General features: G+C 44.6%; 1 protein-coding gene and 1 long non-coding RNA gene across 2 annotated transcripts in view; one reads left to right on the forward strand and one right to left on the reverse strand.

Moving 5' to 3' along the window:
* Positions 1-22,963, reverse strand: part of LOC105277149 (sodium channel protein 60E) — a 58,354-nt gene that overhangs the window by 19,149 nt on the left and 16,242 nt on the right. The window contains exons 2-11 of the mRNA XM_011335325.3: positions 11,999-12,207; positions 10,043-10,263; positions 7,552-7,732; positions 7,167-7,244; positions 5,262-5,403; positions 4,772-4,906; positions 4,443-4,654; positions 2,181-2,653; positions 1,637-1,725; positions 168-1,534 (exon numbers count right to left, since the gene is read on the reverse strand). Of these exons, the coding sequence (XP_011333627.1) occupies positions 168-1,534; positions 1,637-1,725; positions 2,181-2,653; positions 4,443-4,654; positions 4,772-4,906; positions 5,262-5,403; positions 7,167-7,244; positions 7,552-7,732; positions 10,043-10,263; positions 11,999-12,207 (3,107 nt within the window). The remainder of the gene's footprint in view (positions 1-167; positions 1,535-1,636; positions 1,726-2,180; positions 2,654-4,442; positions 4,655-4,771; positions 4,907-5,261; positions 5,404-7,166; positions 7,245-7,551; positions 7,733-10,042; positions 10,264-11,998; positions 12,208-22,963) is intronic.
* On the forward strand, positions 13,617-19,829 carry LOC113562937. Its single transcript, XR_003407264.1, has 2 exons — positions 13,617-14,330; positions 14,521-19,829. It is a non-coding gene; the product is annotated as an uncharacterized LOC113562937 (long non-coding RNA).

The following is a 22,963-nucleotide window of genomic DNA, read 5'->3' on the forward strand; positions in this document are numbered from 1 at the left end:
TAATTTAAATTGCGCAAATAATTAATCAAATTGAAAAATCCTCTACTGACCGAATTTTCAATGTTCTTGAGAAATTAAACGCAATTCTCAATTTAAAATCTGATTTTTTTGCAATTTCTAACTTATTAAATTGTGCGATAGATGAAAGGAGAATCAGAGAAACTTACTTCTGGTAGCAGTGCTGGGGGAGGCAGTCCAGCGGTTCCTTGCGCTGCTTGTTCCTGCCGAACCCCGGGAACGAGCCCATCCCATCAACGTACCGTCCCTTGCTGTCCCTCCTGCCTCCGACCGTGAGCTCGTCCACGTAGCTCACAAGAGCGTGCCAAGGACGCGTTTCTATGCCATCGTTGTTCCGAGTGACGGGTTGCTTCTCTTCTGGTAGCATAGCCACCTCCTCGTCCGGTTTGCTGATATCCTTCAGCACATCCAGCTCTATATTTTCTTGTGGATTGGTCTCATTGCTGTTGTCCTTTTCGGTAAGCTTCTTATTCTCCTTGACTGTCTCCTGGCTGCTCTGACTGTAAGTGGTGAGGGTTGCCTGGCGGTAGACGTTAGACGGATCGTACGTAAAGACCGGCTGATTAAGGCTCTCCTGATACGACCTATTGTAGATATTGTCCTTGGGTAGGCTCAGCACGGTCTCCTGGATCGCGTATTTCTCCCTGTCAGACTTGTCCATCACCTCGCGGACGATTTGTTCCAGTCGAATGTTCTTCTCATTTTCGGAATTCTCCTTGCGGTGCTTCTGCTTGCGCACGATCGACCGGATGCGGTCGAAGGAGCGTGCGAGCTTCGATTCCTCCCCAACCTCCTCCTTCTTCTGCTTGAGCTCCTCGGAATTGAAACTGTTGAGCAACAACGCAAGGAAGAGGTTGAGGACCATGAAGTTACCCATCACCAGGGCCGGCAGGAAGATCGCGAAGCACGTGCCCGGCCCGTCGTCCCTCTCCGCGCGCATGCAGTCCCAGAGCGGCTCGATCCACTCGCCGCACAGGATGCGGAATATCATCATGAACGAATGGAAGAAATCGTTGAAGTTCCAGCGCGGCACCGGGTCCGGGTAGAACTTGTCCAGGGTGTAGTCCTTGCTGAACAGCTGCATGCCGATCACGGCGAATATATAGATCACGATCACGAGCACGAAGGTCAGGTTACCGAGCGCGCCGATCGTCGAGATGATGATGCTGAGGAGGACTTTCATGGTGGTCCAGGACTGCGCGAGCTTCAGCACGCGCAGCAGTCGGAGGCCGCGTATCACCGACAGGCCGTCCACCAGCTCAAACGTCAGGTCGATGAGTGACGCGGAAACGATGATCAGGTCGAAGTTGTTCCAACCGTTGTTGAAGAAGTCCTTGCTGAGCGCCAGGAGCTTCAGGAAGCATTCGAACGTGAAAATGCTGGTAAACACCTTGTTGCCGATGTTGAGCGCCTGTCGTATCGATTCGCTCATGCCGTGATGCTCCAGCGCCAGAAAGACGGTATTCAGAAGGATACAGAGCGTGATCATTAGCTCGAACAGAGGATCTCTCACCACCTTGACAGAAATTAACGTGCAATTGTAATTTCATTGTGTGTTGCAACGAGATTTTTATCGTATATTAATGTGAAACAAAAAGAAGCGAATGTCCAGGCTCACCTTGTACAGGCAGTTCTGAAATCGTAGCCATCCTTCGTAGTCTACGCAGCATTGGATACACCTATCGCAGTTTCTATCTGGAAGATCATCTGTAATCATATACGGAGAAAAAGTATCACTTTATCTGTTATTTCAACTTTGTGCTTAAATTTACATACGTAAAATTACACTTAAGATCTGCATGTACATTTTAAATATAGTGAAGAAATATTGTGCGTCAGTAGAACATGAACTTCTTCTTCCAAGAAGACAAAAAACGCGCCGAGAAAATTTCAGTTCGCTAATTCGGTTATACAGTATTATTTTAATGAACAATAGATGCACGATATTACGTTATTGCAGAATTACATCCCGAAAATCTTGTGATTGAATTGCGGATCGCAACATCAGATAAGTGAAGCTAATGAATTTAGTCCCAATTAAATCAACTTCCAATTACAGGCAGATCGGACTTCAGATCGATCGAGAAATTTCATTGGCCTGTCAGTCTACCGCGCGGTATTGTTTCGCCGAACAAACCCAGCCGGTACGTGAATTCGCTCACCTAAAACTACAATGTGCGACAGGTACTCTGGCGGCAGCGCGTACATATGTTTCTTCGTTTTCACCCCGTTGCACTTGAGCACTCGAATCTCCCGGTTGCCAGTCTTCACCGACACGGTGACCGGAGCCGGTGGGAAATCGGGCCTCGGTTGGAACATCTGGGGCCTTCCGTGTTCCCTTGGAGACTTCTCCTGGCACCTCTCGATGCGGTGCTCCCGCGACTCGCGCTTGTCGTGTTCCTCGGCGGACGTGACGTCGTCGCCGTCGTGGTCGTCCACCACCCCGGAATCGTCCAGCGACGACTGCTGATTGCTGTTGTTGCTGGCCTGCCTGGAGTGCAGCATGTTCCGATTCGGCGCCAGACGATGGATCATGTTGGGCTCCGGCGGCCTGGGACTGACATTCTGAAGCGGCAAGTGGCAAGGCCTCACGTTGGAGTGCCTGGGACTCGGACTTGGACTGGGTGTCACGGATCTGCAACGAGGTGCCCATTATGTTTCAGGCTAGGTGAGAGGAATTGCGTTCCGTGAGAATGCACGTGGCTGGTATGCCCAGTATCGATCTTCCATCGTATCATTCTCTTTCGTTCGTTCTCTCGTTTTGTTTTTTTATGTGACGTGATACTGTTAAAATATTACATTTAAATATCACAACATGATTCTATTACAATTAATATTCCACGTTTGTAATTTGATGTTTGTAATGTTTGAAATGTAATATGTTACTGATAGATCGTACATAATATTTTTCTATCTGAATGTGTACATCTCCGCATAAAATGTAATTGGTAATTACATTTACAAGTAATTATACCGATTAAAGGTTTTCTGATGAAAGGGAATGTACAAGTTCCCGATTAGTAATGTGCGATCTCAAGATTTCTGACAGATTTCAATTTCAAAGGGCGTTATCTGACAACTTAACGATTATTCGAAGCATTAAACTAATTAGCTTCGAGATTGCGTGGAGGTGCAGGTAGGTCCGATGCGAAATCGATGCTTACGGTAAACGAGCGACATTAACCCTGGGAATACCAGGCACTTCCTGGTTGCATGCGTTATAAAGTCGGGTCATTTCCGTTTGTGGGTATCGTATACACACCCCCTTATCTCTAATTTCAAGCAAGCTTTGGTTCACTTAAATCGCAATATGTTCAAAGATTAGTTAAACAAGATACGCTTGAAATCGATCGTCACAAAAGCTATTAGAAGACTTCGATTCACTTAAATCGCCATATGTTCAAAGAGTAGTTAAACAAGATACGCTTGAAATCGATCGTCAGAAAAGCTGTTAGAAAACTAAGCAGAAACGACGTTTAGCTTTTTAATCTGACGATATAAAATGTTCGTTAGTAAGCGAGAGGCGATTGCGAAGTCGTTCAAGGAATTCGTAAACGAGGGTAGTAGTGATAGCCCTGCGGGTGCATGTATCGCGGAGAGCTCACCGGAATACGGCGTTTCATACGGCACGACCTTCCATTGCAGGATTGCAAGGTAAGCTCGTTTTCTCTCTTTACTTTTATCATTACATAGTTCCTCGAGAACGGGGGCGTTTATGATCCTTTCTTTCTGTTTTTTTAGAGTCGGAGCTGCAGTTTAATGACTTCGTAGCAAGCTACATGTGCACACGGGTGTACATATTATTTCACTTCCCTATGAGTGAGTGAGACGAACTCTCTATATATTGTATAAATGGAAGCGCAACATACTTTCAGCGCGGGAGTGCAGATAAGATTAAGATCGCTCTCGTGGCGTTTGCTTTTTACAACTTTTTACTTACCGAGTCTTTAACTTCGCGCGTGAAAGGGTATTCTAATACCTTTCCCTCGTATTTTCTCGAAGCGCTTTCTTCGTTAAGCAAAAGCGGGAGCATTTATAGCCCACGTTATAATTCACGTCTCTCGATCTTCTCGCGATACACGAGGAGAGACTTCAAAAACACGGACAAATATCCGTTTGCATCCTTCGGAACGTTAAATAACGCCAGCGGCACTCGCTCTATGCAATTAATGCGCGCACACGGCGTCGAAAAATAAAAAAAAGTTCTCTAATTTCGAGTGCGAACAAGTGCATGCTCTAATGCGTTTAGTCTCGTCAGTCGGGGCGTTCGCTCTCGGTTAAACAAGCGCGAATGCGCTCCTCTTCGCCCGTATGACCCAGTAACTGGCCGGAAGTGCGGTACACGTGTGTGCACTGCGACAGCCCTCGTGACAAATCGAGTCGCTCGTAACAACATGTATATACAGATGCGTGTGTATAGAAACCTGCTGCGTGCACCGTTTCTCTCCTGGCCGGCGCTGCTCCTGCCACGTTTCCTTCTGCGCGTCTTCTTCCTCGTGTAGCTGCTCAGCAGCACCCCCTTGCGCGCGTCTATCCGCTTCTGCTTGTCTTTCGTCAGGGTCCTGATGTTGATTTTCGACGGATCGAAGCTGAACGTCGAGTCCTCGCGATGATCCGTCAGATCCTTCCTCCGTTCCTGCACACGAAATTTCGAAAGTCGTTAGCTTTTTTAATTGTTTTATCGAACGACTTGAGGCAGGAAAGGGTTAATTAATTCTGCGTCAACGAAGAAGTTCTGAAGTGAAGTGCCCACCTCGTTCGTGATCTCGGCTTCTTCTTCGTAACTCAACGCCACGACGGCCAGCATCAAGTTCAGCAGATAAAACGAGCCGAAGAATACGACCACCGTGAAGAATGTGACGCTGATAGGTCCGCATGCGGACAACACCTGCATTGTGAAGAGATATTTGATGTTATTCAACTGCATTCGTGCCTGGTATGACTTTTTCGTTAACAAATGTAACGCTAATATTTTTTATTTGGAAAAGGCGAATAATACGAAAACTTTTTGTCATATTGTTTTGATGTCGACATTGATAATTATTTTTTTAAATTAGTCTTCTCCTGATCTGTTGCATAATTGTGTCCATTTAATATCGATTCAGAAAGAAATCATCCAATCAAAATTTAAAGATGAATTTTCGGAAAATTCTTTTCAAAGAAGAAATCAAAAGTAAAGTAGAGGAAGAGAGTGATTTTTGAGGGGGATGAGCAAAGGCCTAAAAAATTTTTTAAATGGCGACCTTGTTGTAGACGTCCTCCCAGTAATCCAGAGTAATCAGCTGAAAGGTGGTGAGCATTGACCACAGGAAATTATCGAAGTTGGTGTAACCGTGGTTTGGATTAGGGCCAACGCAAAGACAAGTGTAGCTCTCGTTGCAATGCCTGGAAAATAGGTAAGACCTACATTGCCAGCATTGCAATATCCGCGATAGCCGTGAGAACGTTTCAAGTGTCCGCGGTGTATTGTCAAGTGCGGAAATATTACACGCTGCGGCTTTTACTCGCGTCAGCCTTCGTCGTCTTCGCCACGATTATCGGTTATTCGATACTCATGCAAAAATAATTAAATTAATTAATATTCTATTATATAACACGTAGTAGTACTGTTATATAATACTATAATACACTAGCAAAATTGCAAATTTGGAAACTTTTAGTAAATTATAATCCCACGCAGTTTTATTATTTTTTTCGCAATACTTCACTCTTATTTCTATATCAAGAAAAGTATTTTGGTATCATAATTGTATTATAATGTAATTCGGTATCACAAAGTGGTTCACTATTCTAATGTTATTTCTCATTCATAATGCATGAAAGCTATATTCTTCATTCCTAATTCATTCCTATTCCTGTTCGTAGGCGCCGTAAGATATTTCGATCTGTCCATGTCTGTCAATATCTATGTCAATATCGCGGCGCTCCGTACATAAAACACGAATATTTATTACGAATTTTGTCTAAGACGTCCCCGGGGTCTGAAATTACCGAGGGTGTAATGCGTGCCCCGGCTGGTCGGGTTCCTCGCGAGAAGGCCTCATCGAAAGTGCAAAGAAACCGTCAGCTTCGGACGTATCGATCCAATAAAAAGCCTACTTTCCGCGGGACACAGCACCGATACCGAAAGTGCGCCGTAAACTTCGTGCGCCACGTAACGCAGTAAAGCTTTTGCAAACTTATTTATACAGGCCGAACACGAATTCCGTCGCGGGTACGTGCAGCCGACATAATCATTTGGGAAATGGACGGCCCCGAAAACCGATAAATACGACGGTGCGCGTCCGTACGTTCGCCAAGGGGGTACGAAATAAATTTTCAACGCGCGGCAGCGGCGAGCTGCGCGCTCGCGCGATTAGGCCTGATCGGATATCATAATGGAGATAATATCCTTACGTGCCGGTGATTAATTAGAGCGATCACACGAGAAATAATTACGCGACGTCGTCGCCGATTATCTGTAACGCTTCACCGGCGATTCCGCGGTAATCGCCGATAATCGATGGATGATTTATGTGGCAGCTTAACGGAAACGAGTGTTATGTGCATTTCCGCTCGCGAGGGTTCATAAATCGTCGGTTGCAGCCAAGCAAGTGGATGATATCGCGAGGAAAAATGATTCTTCTTCGGGCGCAACGCCGACGCGCGAGGGAACTGCAACTTCCTGGCCACCCCGAGCCTCGGACGGAAATTTCAGTGAGTTCTACCTTCCACCTTCCTCATCTTCATCCACTGATTTTTATTCCAAAGAGAATTTGAAAATTTCTGTAACTTGAATCGAACTTAGTTTTCGCTTCACGGATATTTAACTTTGCTTCAGATAAATTTTTACGTAGCGGCGGAACGAAATTTCCGCTCGGGTCGTGCAGGGGTCAGGGACTTCCGTCGAAGACTCGTGGATTTCTCGACTTCGCGGAGCGAACGTGACGTTGAAAAGTTTCGCGAGCCTTGCCACGGGACGGACATATCGGCTCCGGAGGAAGGTATCGCGGAAGTTCTCTCGCTTCCTCTACAATTTCCTCGCGAGGGAATCGAGTGGCACTCGTTTCTGAAGAGATGTTGATGGAACGCAACCGGCCCTCGCGTCTCGAATTAGCTTATCTGAAGTGGGATCGAGCAAAGTAACGTGAAGGCAGAGAAACACCAACCTGGCGCCGGTTACATTGCCGCAGATGATTGGCTCTTCGTCTTCGTTGAACGCCCAATTGGATGAGTTCCAAGTCCACCTGTTGGCGACACGAAAATTCCGTTAGCGTTCTTGCGAGCCCCAGGCCCGGGATCTCTGGAGATTTAAAGCGAGGGAAGTGCATATCCGTTTTTCCCTTGACGTCTCTGTACGTGTGTGTATGTGTGTGTGTGTGTGCCTGTATTCTCGCGGAGCAGTCAATTTAATCAAATCAATTTTCTTCAGCTTGTGAAATAAATGAACGTATAATCCAGTGCAAATAAATGGAATCACCGTGCAGGAATGTAAATCCGGGATCAACTGAAAAAAACGAGTATTTTATACCGGTGATATTTGGAATAACTCACTCGACCCAATCGATTTGCGTGGCGTTCGGCTCTTGGTGCCTCACACACTTATTCCTAAGTTCACCCATATAAACCTGCAAAGCGAATAATGCAAAAACCATCAGGCAGAAAATCGTCAGCGTCATTACTTCGGCAAGTTGCTTGAAGCTGTGCAACAGTGCGTTGATGATGGTCTTTAGACCTGCAACATAAACCGACAATGCGTATTAAAATTGATGGAATTTCTCGCTCTACTATGCAGATCTACGTTTTTAGCGTCGAGTAGATAGAGAAGTTATTTCGATAAAATTTTATTTTCATACAATTTAATTTAGTCCGATTTCTTAATTTGACAACTAAGTTAAGCTAGTCACTAAAATTCGAAACGCGACAAGCACTGATTCTTCAGAAAAATTTCTATAAATTTATCAACAAATTTAAGACCGATGCGATGAACTCCTGCTCCTCGTGCATCCTTTATAACGCGATTAACGCCAACCGCAAGGCAACAGCGGCGATAACAGCCATGATTACCTCGAGAAAATTTGTGAGACGACGGTAATTAACGCGTACGAGCGCGTTAATGGCCCGTCATTAATGCCCGGAGAATAAATCACTGGTGCAGGCGGTTCATCCGAGATCGTAGCCTCGGGATGGCGCGGAATGGCGGTTTCATTTGCAAAAAAATATCCCATCGATCTGCCGCCCAAGATGCACCCTATTCATCGGTCCGCTCCGCCGTGTCGTTAGCGGACTATTCATTCATCGGGCTTTAAAAGTTCCAGGGGGACGCGAGAGGGTTGCGCCGCGGGCCTCTTCATTGTTCGCGAAAACGCTCGAGATCCGCGTCCCCTGCCGCGGGGGCGCGTATCACATTTCGGCCTGCAACCCCGAGCTTATCTCTTATCGGTGACATCCATCCCGATCGCTGCACACGTTTCACGAGGGAATCCGTCACGATCTCTCTCGCTCACTCACCCCCGGGATCCACGCGCACGATGGTCCGTGATAACGCAAACGTGCGCGAAATTGTACCGGCGACACGGCGGAATAATTTGCGGCGTTTCTGGAAACCGCCGAGGAACGCAGCCCCTCAGAGAGACAGCCCCATTCATCCCCCGGCAACTCGGTCAAAGTTCGCGTGTCCTCTCTTGTCCTCTCTTCTGCGGCGACTTAAATCCGCTTCCGTCTCGGCCGCTTGGCCGCTTTGTGCGTCGTCTGGCTGGACAGCGCGGGCCATTATGCCTCTTGATCTCTTTAATTCGGCCAACCGAGCTCTGAAGCTGCTGAAACCTCCTTTGTACGACTCACCCGTTTCCGGTCTTCCTGTCTCTCTCCAGCTTTTTCGTGCTCCGTTATTTCGCTCGGCTTAAAATCGCTACGCGTCGACGTGTACGCTTCGCATACGTTTGGGCGCCCGTGTTATCTTTTCATTTTGCGCGTATTTTAGTTCGATAATCTTTGCTCAGCGCTGGCGGGACGTAAATCAAAGATAAAAATCATCCGATTTACGTCCGCGCCTTATTCGCTCGCCCCGAGCGCGTCGCAATGTTGCTGCAACGTTGCGCAACGTATCTGTCATCGTCTCGCTATTTTAAAAACCTTTCAGCAACCTTTATAATACTGTGCATGGGAATATGCATGTCAGATATAATTTTATAAGAATTGCAATATAATATAATAATGTTTAAAGATGTGTATGTATATACAAGTATATGCAGATAATAAATCACATAATGGGTCTTACTTATGCATATTTCCACGAATATTACTCCGTTGCTGTCGTGCGAATAAATTGACATGATAAATCGCGACGTATTATGCCGCAGAGGGCTGGACGATTTTTAACTATCTGTAATCATTTATGCCAATTTCAGTGAAACGTCCATAAATGCAGGTTTGATTTAAAGCCTGAATTAATATGAAACGCTCGGATTGTTTATCGATGATTAATATGTGCCTGCTGATATCGATCTCGCGTTTAATCGCTGTAGCGTAATATTGTGTCAACTGCAATCAATGCACGCTGATATGCCCACGGTTAACCGTAATCGCATTGCTCAATAATTTTATCTCGGAAGAAAAGATAATTGTCTTTCGTGTTTATACGCTTAATGGGAAAATTGATTTTAAACAATCATGCGACAGAAAATGTCACATGTCATAACAGCGAGTTTATCTAAAATCAATTTTCCCAACTTCAGGATTAATTTTCACAATTCTAAGATAAAACAAACTCATGATTATTTATTGCATTAAATGTCAGTCAAGTTAAGAACTTTCGCATTGCAGTTGTCATGCGACAATCACGTGTCGTACGTATCGAGAAAAGTACAATTTTCTCAATTTTCAAATAAATATTTTCACGTTTTCAGAAAAATGAGTTCAGGATCATTGTCGCATCGCGCGCCCCAGCGGAATCAAGCACATCGCTCAGTAGTCGCAGTCACGTCAAGTCAGACGTCTCTCGGAAATTGCGTGGCCGACGTGCAATCAGATTCGCAGATATTACCTGGCATAATGGATACAGTCTTAAGTGCTCTCAACACCCTGAACGTCCTAAGACCGGCCAAATTCCCCACTTCCATCCCGATGGTGGCGTATCCGCTGGTAATCACCACGAAGTCCAACCAATTCCAGGGATTCCGCAGATAAGTGTACTTGTTTAGTATAAATCCCTTCGCTATTGATTTTATCACCATTTCCGCTGTATATATGGCTAGGAAGATATATCTGAAACAAGAAAAAAACGCCGGAAGCGCAAGCTATTGTTATTGTTCATTATCGAAATTTAACTTGTTTAAAATAGAGATGCATTGCGGAAAGTTAAATCGTCAAAGCAAATTAGGATGAAATCGCCGAATCTTTTCGCTGGATCCGACAAATGCCTTACGTGAGGAAGACCTCATTAATTCATTAATCGTGATGATCATGATAATTGCGCGAAATTTTCCCCGCAAAGTTCAGCTTCAACTTGGTTCTCGACTGCGTCGTGCAGCGCGAGGAAAGTATTTCGACCCAAATTTGACGGTGCCAGCGAGAAAGCGCGAGCGGATCTTTAAGCTTCCATCCGCGTCTCGGGGATGTTGCGCGCCCTGCGGCATTCCGAGCATCCCCGTGCGGATGCGCTGCCACTGCACTCTCGTGCATCCCAGCCGCATTCTGCCGCGGGAACGGCGAGAAACAACCACGTCCGCCCTTTGTTTCCGCTTTTGTGACCGCGTGATGAGGTGCCCTCATCGCGTGGCTCGCGCGACTCGAGCAATCGTAATGAACATTTTCCATTTGGGGGTGCGGGATCATCAAATGCGCTTGCGGTTGTTTCTCAAATATCCTGCTCGCCCGCGATTATTAACGAGTACGTCACCGATACATCAGACGTTACAGGCAGACGGAATTGTTTCAACACCGATGTTAATAAATAATTGTGTTTCGCTACGATAATCGGATTTATTTGATTCCATGTCACGCAGAGACCTGTTTGTCGGATGCAAATTTGAATGATTAATGAATATTAATCTTTGACGTTGTCTAGTTTCATGCTCATCTCTTGCTTTGCTCTCGAAATTATTAACAAGAAGTGTCAATTGTCTGATAACTATCAGATCGTGTTAGTTTCAAGCGTGTTTCAGTTCGTCTGCATGAATATTAAACAAGCTATCAATTAACCGAAATTAACTTTGAAGAGATTACTTATTCACCGTCTTACCGGGTCCGTTAATCAGACACGCTTTTGCCTAGATCGCAGTTACGGGAAATTACTGCGAGACACATTCGGCGGTAACGCGTTAAACGAATTACTATCCGCAGTCGACGAGGACTTCGCGCGAGTTACTTACTGAAGAATACTTAGCTTGAGGAGATTAAGTGCTAAGTGAACACGTATGAGATAAGCTCGAGTGGTGCATGTTTAAATATCCTGCAGCGTGATTATCAATATCTTAAATATTTCAAGTCACACGGATTTCGGTTAATTGACGAGAGTTCGAACTTTAGATCTAGCTTAAAGCTCCAATTCAATCAATCTTGAATGTCTCATAAAAAATCGTGTCTATCGTGTCTAAATGAAATAGTGTATTTTAAGTGGCACAAAAACCGCGAGAAAAGTAGCGAAGAGGAGTATCGATTCCGTCCGACGTTTCTCGCGGACATCTCGCGAAGTCGTAATAAAAAACGTTGATTAAGGAGGCTAACTGTTCTCGGACGAACATCGCTAGGTTTTACGATTTTACTTCGTGCTGTGACGTCAGTACGTAAGAATTAATGTACCACAGGAATTTAATCTCGGCGGTCGTAAAGCGACACTCCGCAGCATCCCTCTAAATAATCGTGTGTCTTCTCACGGGGAGGCGTCCACCCCCAGTAACTTACAACCGTGCAAGTGGAGATTCAGTGGTCGGTTACTAGTAGTCACCGGTCGCTTACTAGTCGTAGTCTGCTACATAAACATGAGGCGCCTATAACTTACTCGGCTTCCTCGACGGTTTCGGTCATGGCCAGGAAGACGCAGTTGAGGAGTATAGTAGCCATGACCACGTAATCGAAGTACTGATTAGTACTTAGGAAGATACAGCACCGCCGTATAGGATTCCACGGGGAGAATATGAACCAGCTATTGGTCGCCGTAAACCTATGGATGTAGTTCTTGCGGAACCTTTTGGACACCACGCAGAACGTCTGAAACATGAAAGGGAGAAAGAGACATAAAGGTCTTATTACCATCCGAATCGACGGAGTGATCTCGAGTGGTCTTCTCTTTATCTCGGTTGGACATTCGAGGGGCGCTACGTTAAATTAGGTTGATTAAAACAGAAGCGGCTTACAGGATGAATCCACGTAAAGCCTCGTTTTATACCAACAACCGCGCCATTAAAATCAATTAAGCGTTCCGCGCGACTGAAGGAATAATTCATGCCGTTTCGCAGCGCACGGCGAGTCGCAGTGAGACGCAACGCGGAGCCTCCGCTCGTCGGATATAGCGTTGAAACGACGTGCTAAAACAGCGCGCAGCCTCCAAAGGTGGCAGTGGGTCAACCCTTAATTATTTAGGAGTCGTTTTCAGCATTCGGATAACGCTCCACGCCGCCCGCGAATTCACCGGCGACGGTGTTAAAGTTGGCGCGATCGTTCGTTATCATTTCCCAAGCTGGTTTATCAGTCGGTTTATCAGTTTTCTGAAATGTGAATGATCACAGATAAATGAATATTTTATTTCACTTTGCAGGTCAGGCGCCGTTCGTTGTGAAATTCACGCGGGAAAATCGCCGTGAGATGCTATTCATCCCCCGGCGTCTTTCTCCGTTTATGGTATTTCGCAATTATGCCTCTTTAAATGAAGTCCCTCTGAACACTGAATACGTGAAATAATTATGAGCTGAGGAATGAGACGAGGGTCAGCTGTAACGTACAGGGTAATGTCTGTTGATTGCTCCATTTAACGTCTTTAACCCTCGGTTGCTTGACCTTGCATTAGCCACCAGCTCGATGTAATCAGCCGTTAATCTACCTGCCGTATTAGATTAGGCTACATCCATGTTCAGATTATATCTAAATAGGTATCATGCGGCCACCTTCCCACCTTCCCAGAAATAGCCTGAGACAATGCCGGCGTCTCACACGCACGGAACGTTTGCCCGTTCGTTCATCAAGCCGTTTCCCCCGCTTTGCAAAGAAACTCGCGAGCATATTTATTGATACGAAGCTTTTCTTCGCAGCGTGTAGGTATCAGTATTCAATATTTCAATATTAATTGTCAAGTAAGGACCGAAGAAATTACGGAAATATAAAAGATATTGCACTCTGCGTGTCCACGTTAACAAGCTCCGCATTATTTGCGTTTGACTGACTTTATTATCTGAATAATTAAAACGGAACGAATAACGCGCACGGTAATTGGCGGGAAAACGTTTCCCGCATGTTTTCCCTGCATCCTTCCCCCCTCTCTCTCGCTTGCATCTGCAATCTATTCGCCACCCTGTGTCCGTGTTTAAACCGCCATTTGGGATAGCCGGTTCTGGTGTCAGTTCCGGACGGCCGTGGATGGCCGAGTTCGTGCCAGCCAATTTCCGGTGGGTCGCACCTTTTTTTTCTTTTTTTGGGGGGGAATTCACCCCTTCGTTTCGCCCGTTCGCACCGTCCTCGAGCCGTCGTCGCCGAGTCGCGCTCGCCGCGCGGGAGGAATCGGCGCTTTTTGCAGAAAAGCGGGCCGCAGCGTTCCCCGCACCGATGTTAATATCGATCCGCGCCTTATGCTCCGCACGAGCAACACGTGCACCAACCAGCCGACCGACCAACGGCCGACCAGCCAACCAACCAGGTCAACGTCGAGCGCGGAGTGTCGCTTTGGTGGCCGCGCATACACGCGCCTGTTCCAGATAAATAATACATGCGTCTCCTCCACCGGAAGCGCGCCACATCACGCGCCACGACTCGGATTCCGATGACTTCGCGGCCACGCGGCCGGCACCCCCTCGGACTCGGCTCGGGCCGCCACCCCCTCGGAGAAAATAATGGGCTGCAGGGAAGTGCGCGCGACGCGTCGGAGATTAGCTCGTTAGGCATGTAACATGTATTACAGAATTATAATTATAATCCTACATAGTCCGACGGGGTTCGCGATTGCCAGCTGGCGTCCGCGGGATCTTAATGAAGTGTCAGCTTCAGGAATTCAGAGTATCCAGTAAGAATCACGAGTAATTAGCCAAGTAATGAGAGACGGGGGGAATTATTGAATTTTAGACAGAAAGAGAGAGAGAGAAATTCTGCACTCATATTAGTGAATAAATTCGATTTACAAGTCGGTAAGTATAAACACCTGTAAATTTCTCTGCATTGCATAGCAAACAACGAGCTATTTTACACGGAGCATCTGTCTTTTTAATGTAAACGCAAAATAGACGACGAATTTATCGAATGCATTAATATAAATTACGATGTGATACTGTCGTTCAAAATGTGCTACAGAAATTTTCATTTATTAAATTTGGTTAGATATGAATATCTCTCTGTTAAACGTTAAACATTAGTAAAAAGCATCAGCAGAATTTCGTTGAGGGCCGATGAACTGCAATTGGGCACTGCATGAGATTCCGCATGCGGCTGGCGGGGATGCAGCTTCGAGCGCAGTGGCTGATTTTGGTCTCCGATATAAACCTCGAGGGATTTTAGCGCGTCGCGGTAAGTGCTGAAATTTCAACGCTCACGTGACAGTAGCATTCATTTTGTAATATTTATAATTGCAAATCGAGCGTCAGTTTCCAATAAAAAGGATGATTAAATAATAATACTCATATAACCATTTATCGAGATTCTGTCTATGCGCGTATTATTAATTAAAGTGTTCATATTTATATTACGATGTGTGATATGGGTCTCGTTCTCTTTAAGCGAGATATTCCCTCAGCGTATTACCACTTTATGCTAATAAAGGATGTAAAGCAAACCTTTATGTGCGAAATCGCTGAAATTGCTCTCGCTTGCAAACGCTCTTTCAAATGCGAAACGTGAAAGGGACGGGGGGTGCCCTTATTCCTCTCGATGTAGACGAGGTTCACATTCGGAACGAACCGCCCCTCATAAAAATATCGCCGCGGCCCGTTCGCAGGTCCGGCTGGAAAAATTGCCGTTATCAGAGCAGTCCAGTCCGGACTTTTTGCTGCGGTATCCTGGTGAGATTAAAAATCCTCCGGGGGAGAAAAAGGGTACGCGATGACGAGATGGAAATCGCGAAACGAGCCCACGTCATCGCTGTGAAAGGGAGGAACCGTGCCTATCGCGTCGTCAAAACGATCACATCCTGCTACCTCCTGCGGATCTGAAAGCGAGTTCACCCCAAACTCAACATTTCGTGCAAAGGTGTCTTAAAGCGAGAGAGGCTCATCGGAGCTATGTCTTCTTGAAGATAACGGAGCTAATGTATCATGAAAAAGGGATTAGTCTGACAGACTTAAACTGATCTAAAAGATTCACATTGAAAAGGTGCAAAGAAACTTAAACAGTCAGTCTATTCTTCATGTACTGCTTAATTTACGACAAGTATAACAAGTTTTAGCCTTAATCCGCTTGGAAACATCAAGGACTTAGCTGCAAACAGTTATATACCGGATTCAGTTTCTTGCTTCACATTTAACGTTCGTTTCAAAAGAAACGCTGTTCATTCGGATACGGTTCGAATGATTCATTCGGGGCAATCGTGCAAAACCAGCTTAAACGGGACGCGATCAACCGACGATCGATCCAGTCGCGGAACCGCACGGCTGAAAACCCCGCGATAAAGTACATGATTTCTCGGTTCGACTGCCACGAACGGCTGATCGCTTACACCTGCGATAAGCCCGATGTTCGGCTTGTACGTGTAACACATTCTACGGTCAATTTCTGTGAAGCCCCGAAGAAGCAGGAGGATATAAATCCAGAAATTCTTTTTAGACGTAGCATCGTAGCTTAGAGCGAAACGACAGAAATTTATCTTCGTGAAAAGAATTTTTTGTCAGAACCATTACATCACATTTGTCGAAAAGGTTTCGGCCGAAAGAAGAAACTGTTGAAGCTGCTGCAATAGCTTTGACAAAATGCAGCCGAATTATGTCTTTTATCAATTCTTTTTTATCTAAGAATACGCGTTTTCACCAGACATACGATTAATCGAACTTTCATGCTTTTAACATTTTTCGAAACATTCGATGCGTCGACATCTACCTTTAAGTAACGTACGAAGCAACAGGATGATAGAATGACTTGAAAGAAGTTCGGAATAATGCTTCATTCCACACTATCTCACCTGCCTTAGTTCTACACTAGAACAGAGAGTCAAGCTTCACGGCAATTAAGTTTCCTCCGCTAATTGCGAGTTCGTCTATAGCGACGAGCCAATCGATCGAAGGCACGAAGGTGCGAAGACGAATTTGAGCGCCGTTTCCGCCAGCACGAAAGGATGCGGGTTCAACAGAGGGTTGAACCGCAACCTACCGACCACCCCCCGTTCCTCAAGAAGCCGCTGCATTCCCTCGGGCACATTCGCGATAAGTGCGAGGTCATCCGTGTGTAGCCCAGGATCGAGCATTCCGCCTGGAGCAACGTCTATCCTGGTTTCGACATTCAGCTGCCATCCAGTTAAGAGTGACAGGGTCACACGCGAGGGGAGACTGACGAACAATCTTGGCGCACGCAGGGCGGAAATGGATGCAGCGTAATCGTCTGACGGCGATACGGTCGATGATACGAGCACTGTACATCCAGCTGGACATTTCCATGAGCCCCATGGGCAGCTTCCGGCTCAGAGGAGCGTGCAGGATCGATCCGGATACACAGGACATCACAATCGCCGCGCTCGACCTCGACTTGTCTACGCGTCAGTCAGGATCTTCCGCGGGAAATTGTGATCTTGTAACACCTGTTGTTTCTTGAGAAACTTTTGAAGCTTGACTTTGATCAAGTACCACGTGAGCTGTTGAATTTGGTCAATTGATTGAGGGAGCAAACAATGGACAATTATTGGTCTGTGTGCACTTTTGGATCTGCCAGCTTCAAGCTTCGAAAGTCGAAAGCTTGTGCAGACGGCGTGTTTCCTGTCGATCTCGCTTGATTTATGTATGTGATGCCCGTAATTTTTTTACGTGGTACTCGCGATTACTTAGAGATGAGAATCGATTAAAGTGGGTCATCCTGCATCCGATCGCTGCATACATTCTTTAGCGTCGGAAGAACGGATGTTCAGAACGACGTTTTAAAAGTTAAATTAATTGAGTATTTTCGAGGGAAGATTTTTTCAGGAAGGGGGGACTCGCGTTGTAATTTTTTTCAGGAAATTAGGGCGGACACTCATGATGGATAACTATTTCATGGGTCTATAACTCGACAGTGAGGAAAGTGCATAATGTAGCACCCCAGCTGGGATAAACTACGCGCGCAGGTATAAGGGCGGTTTAATGCGTTTAATAATAACCACGGCGGGGACTAAAAGTAAACCAGACGCCGTCTAACATCGCCGTAGCGTAAAGACAAGCGACGGTACTTAAGGGCAACGCCGGTCTGATGAAGGTAGGGTAGTATCGATCGATCGACTGGCCATTCAATAACACGATCGTCACCGTTTATGGGCGCAAAAAGCTGCGGCTACGCTTCCAATCGCCGAAGTTTAATCGAGCGCGATGCGAGTTGCCGTACAAAAAGTCTTACCGTCATTACCAGACAATGTCGCCTCGGGGATGGATTTGTCGAGAAGCAAGCACCGTCAACTGTCTACGGGACATTTTCGCGTGTAGGTATCATCCCATTCAAAGGATCTATCGCATCGCGCTGTTCATTCTATGCCTCGTGCTTCGCTTGCTGCAAACAAGTTTTTGTGCGGCGATGCTGAAGAGAACGGAGCACCCCTTCGTGACTTCGGAATGAACAAATACGTGGGGAAAGTCGATTCTGACCGAGCACGGGCATCGAGATATCGAAACACCCTCGTGTTTTTCTCGCCAACTTTGTTTGCGACTCATCCCTCGGTTCACGTGTGTTTTATGGAAGTTTGCGACTCGGGAGCACGTCGCCGCTATAAAGTTGGCGTCTACGGTGGCATTGGCACTGATGCGACGATCCTGATCCTTGCTCGAGCCGGGAAGGACACGCAAGCTTCCGCAAGCGAACGCATTTCAGTCGGAAAAGTGGAACGGTGTCCCGAAAAATGGCAATCTCGAAATTTTCGAAACGGTGTCCCGAGATGTCATAATCTCAGAAAAGATTCGAAAAGTGGGACAACTTCGCGAGAGGTCGTAATTCCGAAATTAGCGTTCCCAAATAACCGACATCGCCTACTTTCGGATATTTCGGTGAACTCTGATTTCGTTCTCGAATCTCGAAATTATACACGCCCACCAAACAAATTTCCAAACGGATTTTCTGCTGCATTATTAAAAGTTGAGTTATTTTTTAACCGAAAGTTAGGCTATTACGCTTCGATTGCAAACTCATATAAATAAAATCGTACTTGACATTTTCATGAGTGACCTTTATCGCTCTCCACTGTAAAGACTACACTTTTAATTAACTGTTTGAATATTCTTGTTTCATAATTATTTCAATTTTCGTTTCCATCGAATTACAGTCAATGAAGTTTATTTAGTAATTTTGATAAACTTATTTATGGAGGAAGTAAAATTAATTGTTCCGAAACCAAGATTACACTTTCTTACCAAGATCGTTTCGCAAAATCGATTTTTACGCGAAAGAAATAATGAAAAATAGCGAAAAAAATTTGCAGTCTCGTTAAGGTTTAATGCGCTCGTTCGCAGAAGAGTTAGGAAATTACTTTTTCCAGGGAATCTGAAAAATCGTTCAGGTGTTTTACGCTTGGGTGAAAGTTTTTGGCGCAACGCTGAAATCCGGAGTGTCTCCCGGACGGCGACGACCGATTGCGGATTTTTAGCACTGCACCAAATCGTGCAGTCGTAGAATTCCCTTTGGTAGAATTTCTCCGAGCAGTTATACATCGAGGGGTCGCGTCGTGACGTAGGGGAAAATAATAAGCCCAGTGCACGCAGGTATGTGAGACTGAATGGCGGCTTGCGCATCGACCGTGTTCCATATACTTGGCGGCTTTTACTCGCAAGACTGCTTCTTGCAAGTGCTAGGCCGAACTACCCCGAATCGGCAGTCTGGCGACACGTAATCGTCCAGAGTGGCATTTGCAAGCGCATTTCTTATGCATTAGAATCTTGCGTTACTCGACTCCGTCTCTACTCACCCCCAACTGTTTGGCACTCGCAATTTAATTCCACAGCAAGATTGTGCGTAGATTTTAATGGTCGCGTAAATCATCATTGGCGAAATGAAAGGACCTCTTTATGCTGAGAATGGGATGCAGAGTAGATTACGTGGTTTAGAGAAAGAGAGAGGGAGAGGGAGGATATTTCAGCTTGCAAGTTCTAAAGTTTTGTACTTCGTACATGTCGCGCCGTATCGTCGCGTCGTGTCGCCGCGTCGCAATGCAATTTCGCATTACGCAAGCCTAAGTGCGATCTCCTTTTACATCGCCGTTTCGTATTCCAAGTTCTCAGGCTTTGTCGCGTCACTTATTCTTATGAAACGGGAAGTGGAGCGCGTCCTGATAATGTAACGATCGTAACGAATTCGAAATTCAGTGTTGACAAATGTTTGTGAGAAATTAAAATTTTCTCAATTTAACATTTTCAATAGACATTCGAGAGAAAATTTTTAAATTCGCGGGATAAAACAATCCTCATCGAAACACGCACTTAAATTAGGATTATTTGACAACCAGTAGCAAAACGCGAGAAAGCAAATTTAACTATAAAAAAAATAAAGAAATGAAAGAAGGAAGAAAGTAAAGCAAGTAAAAGAAGTAAAAGGAAGAAGGATACTTATCTGTGAGACAAGAACATTGTCAGTGTCAACTCAAGCTGTCGAAATAGAGGAACAGTCCTCGCAATCAGTAAGTACATATTGTCAATCATTAAGTACATATTGTCTCTGACTGACCTTCGAATTTATTATTGTATTTATACCTTTTTTGTTTTTCTTCCTCAGAATGCCGAAACGCATTGTGGTCGCTAGGTAACAGTTTCGAGTTGCCAAAAACGAACGCCATTATTTATCGGCGATTTACTAGGCGTATTGGACTACTTGTGCAATGAAATATTACGTGCATTAAACCGCCACATGATGCACGATATTGCATCTTCCTAATGCAGTGGTAACGTATATTGCGGCGACGTCTTTAAACACCTGCAATTCCGCACAATGTTCGACAAGTCACCTGTGCGATGATAAAGTCACGTTCGGATCCGGATGAAAGATTAGCGTTTAATATTATATTATTCAGCGACGCGGGAACACCGGAAGACTCTTAATCATTATCTCTTTAATATTAATCGCTGGAAATATAATACGTTACCGAAAGTCCCGAAAATGCACACGCGCAATGCGGCTCTTTCGATCAATGCAACGCAGCTATTTTTGTCGCGCGAAAGGCGTGCGGGCGTAAGTGGGAATTTTTTTTCATTGGCAACTTTATTGACGAGCTTACAATATGCTGATGCGGCTCGCCGGAATGGCGGGCGTGTATCTCTCGCAGTGTGTGCACGCAATAATTGCAGAAACGTGTCAAAAGTTGTGTCGACACGCTTCACGCGAGTGTAACATGCGATTCTTTGATATTACTCGGTCGCCGCTGTAAACGGCTGCGGTTTTCACTTTGCGTCTCTCTCCGACGTCTAATATGTGAAAATATTCGCCGTACTGCTCATGGTGTGTGCACGATAATAAATATTAATATTCAAGGAATTATGTGTGCTGGTCGCCGCGTACGATACTACCGTCCAAAGTAGAAAAGCGCGTCGGGCAAAAGTAAGCGGGTGTGAAAAACGAATGCTCTAATGTTTAAGCTCTTCTCTCGTAGATTTTCCATTTTCACATAACGTATATGCGACAAAACTTACTCGTGCGAATTCGGTTCTGACGTTAATTAATGTCATGGGTAGTTGCGGCCCTCCAAAAGGGCACGGGGTTCCGGTATAATTGGCTGAGGGAATTTATCTAGAAAACCGTACAAATGAGATCCGCGATTATTATACTAAATTGTTAGCACATTGGCATAAATTCTCTTCCGAACGTTTGCGCAAACGAAAGGGAGGTGCGCGGCGAGTGGTCAATCGTTGTATAAGTTATAAACAATTTGCAGAGTATATAAATTATACTCAAATTGAATATTAATTTTCAAGATATTCTCTGAAAAAGGAAACCGTGGGGATTTAAAGCTCTACTTTTTCCCTGACACATTTTCATGAAATTCTCTTTAACCCGTGAAAAATCGCACTTTTATTCAAATTCCAGTTTTATTTTCAGAATCTTTCATTATACAATGATAAAACGATAATTTTCCTTCATAACGCGGTCACACACAATTGCGATAATGGTATTACTGGTGAAGACTGCCAAGTTAAATACCCAAGTAGCACATGAAGCTTTAAAACAGCTGCGATAACGTTGTTGCAGCTTAAATCGCAGCATTTTTCTCTAGCACAACTACTGTCGCAACGTCATTGTGAGGTTTAGACAAGGTTGTACCAGCAAAAGTGGGATAACATTTTTAGGCTTTGAAAACGATGTCGCAGCCATTTGGCTGCACAATTATTTTGCTGTAAAGAGATTGTGACAGCTACGCAAATAACACAGAAAGCTTTAAAATGGTTGCGATAACGTTATTGCAGCTTAAACGGCAGCATTTTTGTCTAGCATAACTACTACCGCAACGTCATTGTGAGGTTTGGACAAGGTTGTACCAGCAAAAGTGGGATAACATTTTTAGGCTTGAAAACGATCATTTGGCTGCAATTTTGCTGTGAAGCGAGCCACATTACAGTAGTCGAAATAAAGAGCAAATTAATAAATAATGTTTTTATATGTAAATTAATATTCATTAAAGTGAATAAAGTGAAATTTTAATTTTAAACTTATATAAAAAGATTAAAAGATTAAAAAAATTTTTTTAGCTGGGATTGAACTTCGAACAATATCGCTTATTTGCTAACCTGACAATGAGATCAAATTTCATGATTAATAGACATATTATTTTATCATTACAAATTATTACAATTTATAACGTACAAGTATACTAGCGCGGACGCATGTTCATGAGTATACTGATTACAGAAGTACATAGATATCCTTAGAGTAATAATTTTAGAGTCGCAGAAGTGAACGCTTGGGTCCGCTTGACCATCGCTGATACATGCTAGGTTTAACATAAACTATTTACATATATTGCTCTTTACTTTCGCTGTGACAGCCAAATTGCAGCCAGATTGCAGCTATTTTGGTTGTATTTTATATAGCCTTTTCAGCTGCACTGTAAGCTAGTTCAATAAGTTAGAGTGAAAAAACATATATATTTGTCTCTTTATAATTTATTGCACCAGTTTAGGAGTGCAGCTAAAAAAGGAACAGATAGTTTCTTCCGCGCACAATATAACAAAACACAACGTCATAACCTCTGAAACGCAAAACTGACTACCAAACCTAACCGTTTCGTGCAATTTTGGCTTTTGTTATTGCTGTCACAGCGACTTTACGCTAATTAATGCAGCTAAAATGGCTGTGGCTGCATTTTGACTGTTGTATTCATTGTCACAACGTTTTCGCGGTTAAAAATCCAGCAAAATAACATTTGCTACCAAATAGCTGTAATTAAGGGGGGAGCCTGCTTTAGAACGTTGAAAATAAGGTATAATTTTACGAATTGTTTTTGGAGAAACTATACAGCGGATCATTATAAAACTTTGATGCATTTATTAGTGCATGTTTAAAGATAAAAAAAATTATTTTTTGATTTGAATTTATCGCCTGTAGAGGTCGTCCTGGAGGCATCTTAGTGCAGCCGGCATTGTAAATTGGTGAGCATTCTCCTGCCTCCAAATTTCATCCAAAC

The sequence above is a fragment of the Ooceraea biroi genome, chromosome 11 (assembly GCF_003672135.1).
Source record: "Ooceraea biroi isolate clonal line C1 chromosome 11, Obir_v5.4, whole genome shotgun sequence".
In the NCBI taxonomy this organism is placed as follows: domain Eukaryota; kingdom Metazoa; phylum Arthropoda; class Insecta; order Hymenoptera; family Formicidae; genus Ooceraea; species Ooceraea biroi.